This window comes from Apis dorsata, unplaced genomic scaffold (genome assembly GCF_000469605.1).
Source record: "Apis dorsata unplaced genomic scaffold, Apis dorsata 1.3 scaffold_415, whole genome shotgun sequence".
Lineage (NCBI taxonomy): Eukaryota > Metazoa > Arthropoda > Insecta > Hymenoptera > Apidae > Apis > Apis dorsata.
The window spans coordinates 77,193-81,037 of record NW_006263670.1 but is presented as its reverse complement, the minus strand read 5'-3'; the positions used below and the strand labels follow the sequence as shown (position 1 = coordinate 81,037).

The window sequence follows — 3,845 nt, the reverse complement described above, 5'->3', positions numbered from 1 at the left end:
ATATATATATATATATATATATACTTTGCACCGATATCTTCATTAGTAATTTTCTTGCCATCTACAATTGTAAATGCTCCAATACCTGGTAAGACTACAGATTTTAAAATTTCTGTACCAAGGCCTGTAGCATTTATTACACAAATATGTGCTCCTTCTAATGCAGCTTGACCATGATCACCCCATAACCTATATTTTAATATTATATATATTATTTTCTTTATTACATCATATTATATAATTTCATTAAATTATACAGAATTTATAAAAAAAACCTTTCTTACTTATTTCGTATAAATATTAATTTAACTCTGATATAAAACAACTTAAAATTCTAATTCTATTTAATTAGTTTCGATTAAATTTATCATTCCAAAATAGGTTAGACATTATATTCACATACCTCAATTGTCTATCATATTTTCTATTTCTTTCAGATTGTTCTGGCGATTTTGGTGCTGGTGATGCCATAAGGATAGACTAATAATGGAATAATGATATATATAATATTTTATTTTGGACAATATAAAATATTACTTTCGATCAAAATTATATTCACAACAACGCTTACTCTTATACTTATAAACTTGCACGAATCGATACAAATGAATCAATTTTGTAATATAAAATAAATTAAAATATTTTCATCGATCAAAACTAAATAGTTTCTAAAATTATATAATAAAATTAAAAATTAATAAAAATAAAAGGAAAAATAAGATTTTTTTTTAATATTAATTAAAAATGAAAGAAAATCAATAAATATATAAAATGTTTCAAATAATTTCTTATAACCTATGCCTTAATTTGCAACTTGTAAAATTTAAAAGTCTAAAAGAGTAAAAATTAATATATAATTCGGATCTTTTCTCATCGAATTTTAATTATTAATTCAATTCATTCGTTCACCGCTGTAATAATTAATAATAATATATAATTTTAACAATGTGAATAAGTTAAAATGAATGTAATTAATTTGTTATTAAAGTGATCTTTTTTTCATCTTTCTCCCCACCGATCCTATTTTAACAACATACATATATACTTTTTTTATTTCTTTCTATACGGATTTTTTGACGGATATTTTTTCCTACTTCATTTGTAATCATTTGTAAACAAATATGTACTAAATAAAAATAAACTTCAATCTGTGTAATTTCTAATAAATATACAGATATCCGTCTATTTTTTGAAATAAGTTCCTTCCTTTAATGCGATGAAATATAACATTTTGATTGTAAATTAAAGATTAAAAAATTAAAAATTTTTAAATATCAACGCCATCTTGCTTGAAATTTTATTAAATATTCTAAATTCTGATTCATTAACAGAAATATAAAATGTATATGATTTAAGAATATTTATTTAATAAAATTACAAACATTTGCGAAAGAATGTTTGATATTCTTGAAAATGCCTCAATATTTTTTTCTACTTCTTTTGTTGCTAAATCAAATTTTCATTTGTTTAAAATTTAAACATTAAATCCCACCGCTAATTAAATTAGAAAAGAGCAAGAATTGACTATTAACGCCATCTCTTAAATACCAAAAACATTATTTCAAATTATTCGAGAGATGACGGCAATCTTTATTCTATTTTATTTTTAAAACAGTGTTTGAAACTATTTTACTTTTGAAAAGATAATGGCACTGATAATCAATTCTTATTTTATTTATCCTTCTCTATATACGTTTGATCTATGACATTCTAGAGATGGAAGTGATTTTCGAATTTGTATATTAATCTCTGTCCTTTTATTTGTTATTCTTGTTTATATTATCTTTACTATATAAAAAATATATTTATGTGCTCAAAAAGACGGCTCTGACATCTGATAAATTTTATCTTCTAACAATTAAAAATTTTTTTTTACTTTTTAGTGATTAAAAATCTTAATATTAAAATCTTAAGATAATATTATAACTTATCATATTATAATGTACAATTATATAATGNTATATATATATATATATAATATATATATATATATAAAATCTTAATAAAATTAATATCATTTTTAAAATTTCGTTTGTAAATTGTATCATATATTATATCATATCAATTAGTAGAATTAAGTTTATATGTATGTATATATGTATGTACAATCTTTTTTTTGTACAATCAATTCATATGACAAGCATAAACAATTTTCTATTTGAAATTTTGAACTTCGTTTCTTATATGGCAAACCAACCTTACACGATGTTTTTAAACGAAAAGTTTAAAGTTATTTTCACTGTACTATAAGAATTTTCAATTTTTACAAAAATGGTAGGTAATTAAAATATGTTAAAATGCAATCACAAAAGTATCTTCAGTTAACTTTGGCAATAATTAAACCACATATTGTTAAATCTCCTTTTGTGCTTCAGGTAAGAGGATATAACCTAAATTTTACGCAATTTTATGCGATATAAATAAGTACTACATACTTACATAAGTAGTACTTAAATTACTTACATAATAATTTTAAATGGCAGCAAAAAAAAAAAAAAAATGGGGTTGACAGAACTGTTGGTTTTCTTTCCTTTGAATAAAAATACGGTAATATTTAAGTAATATTGTAATTTTCAGAAAATTCGAGATTTAATAATTGACAATAATTTAAAAATTGTCAGATCACGCAGGACGATAATTACACAGAAAGAGGCGGAATTATTTTATGAAGAACATAAAGAAAAATTTTTTTACAATCGTCTTTTAACATTTATGTGTAGCGGTCCATCAGATATTCATATTTTAGCAGATCATAATGCTATTGCTAAATGGAGAAATTTAATGGGTCCTACAAAAGTATATGAGGCACAATACATTGCCCCTAATACAATTCGAGGAATGTTTGGTTTATCAGATACAAGAAATGCCACACATGGTTCTGGTATAATTCATTCATTTTACAAAAATTTTGCTTATTATTAACTATATATCATATATAAATAAAAATTATTCTTCTAGATTCGGTGAAATCTGCTGAGAGAGAAATAAGAATATTCTTTAAGAACTTTGATTTACAAAAATGGTATGAATATGAGGAAAAATATTATAATTTAGGTCAAGTTCACTTTGACCCAATAGCATTTTTACATACTATTGATCAAAAATTTATGAACAGTAATAAAGGACAAATTATAAAGTGAATATTCCAAATAGAGTACCTGATTTTTATAATTTAATAGATATTTAAAAATATAGACAAAAAAATTGTGTATGTTATATTATACAATATAATTAAATATAAATAGATGTATATACATATATACAAACATATATCTTAATATAAATGATGCAATTCAATATCTGACAAAGAATTCAAAAAACAAACTCGGCATTTCACCTAAAAAACAGTGAAATAAGTTTATATAAATGCTATTTATATCTTATATATAATCTTATTTTTTATTTATTCTATACTTTCAAATAGATTCAAAATGGTATTCTATATTAAGATTAATCTTATCTTTTATCAATGAACTAAATTATAAATAATTAAATGAAACGAATATCTTTTTTTTTATAAATGCACACATATATATTTAGTTTTTTCAATTTTTTTTTTAGCTACATATATTATTACATATGTGAGCATTTTAATTGGGAAATTATTAAATCAGATCCACATTTATATAAACTTATTTTGTCGCTTTCAAATATAATCGTGGCATATTTTCTTATAATCTTTTTTACTTTTGGATAAAACTTAATTTTATAAATAAAATATTTTAAATATATCTAAAATTTTTATATCACATGTTAAATAAAGTTTAAAAAGAAAAAAAATATAGCTATATTTATATATATATGACATATATACATATACACACACACACACACACACATATATG

The 3,845-nt window shown here is 21.7% G+C and overlaps 2 protein-coding genes across 6 annotated transcripts in view; one reads left to right on the top strand and one right to left on the bottom strand.

Moving 5' to 3' along the window:
• Positions 1 to 641, bottom strand: part of LOC102678592 (NEDD8-activating enzyme E1 regulatory subunit) — a 4,155-nt gene extending 3,514 nt beyond the window's left edge. Inside the window, exons 1-3 of one of the 5 annotated variants that reach the window (XM_006619407.2) lie at positions 572 to 641; positions 404 to 480; positions 25 to 189 (exon numbers count right to left, since the gene is read on the bottom strand). In XM_006619407.2, the coding sequence (XP_006619470.1) occupies positions 25 to 189; positions 404 to 471 (233 nt within the window). In that variant the 5' untranslated portion in view covers positions 472 to 480; positions 572 to 641. The other 4 variants (XM_031512293.1, XM_006619409.2, XM_031512294.1 and 1 more) reach the window with 4 other exon arrangements.
• Positions 642 to 2,164: 1,523 nt separating this feature from the next.
• The window catches only part of LOC102678908 (nucleoside diphosphate kinase 6-like), a 2,502-nt gene continuing 821 nt past the window's right edge, over positions 2,165 to 3,845 (top strand). The window contains exons 1-3 of the mRNA XM_006619410.2: positions 2,165 to 2,375; positions 2,578 to 2,881; positions 2,959 to 3,209. Of these exons, the coding sequence (XP_006619473.1) occupies positions 2,298 to 2,375; positions 2,578 to 2,881; positions 2,959 to 3,140 (564 nt within the window). The 5' untranslated portion in view covers positions 2,165 to 2,297 and the 3' untranslated portion in view covers positions 3,141 to 3,209. The remainder of the gene's footprint in view (positions 2,376 to 2,577; positions 2,882 to 2,958; positions 3,210 to 3,845) is intronic.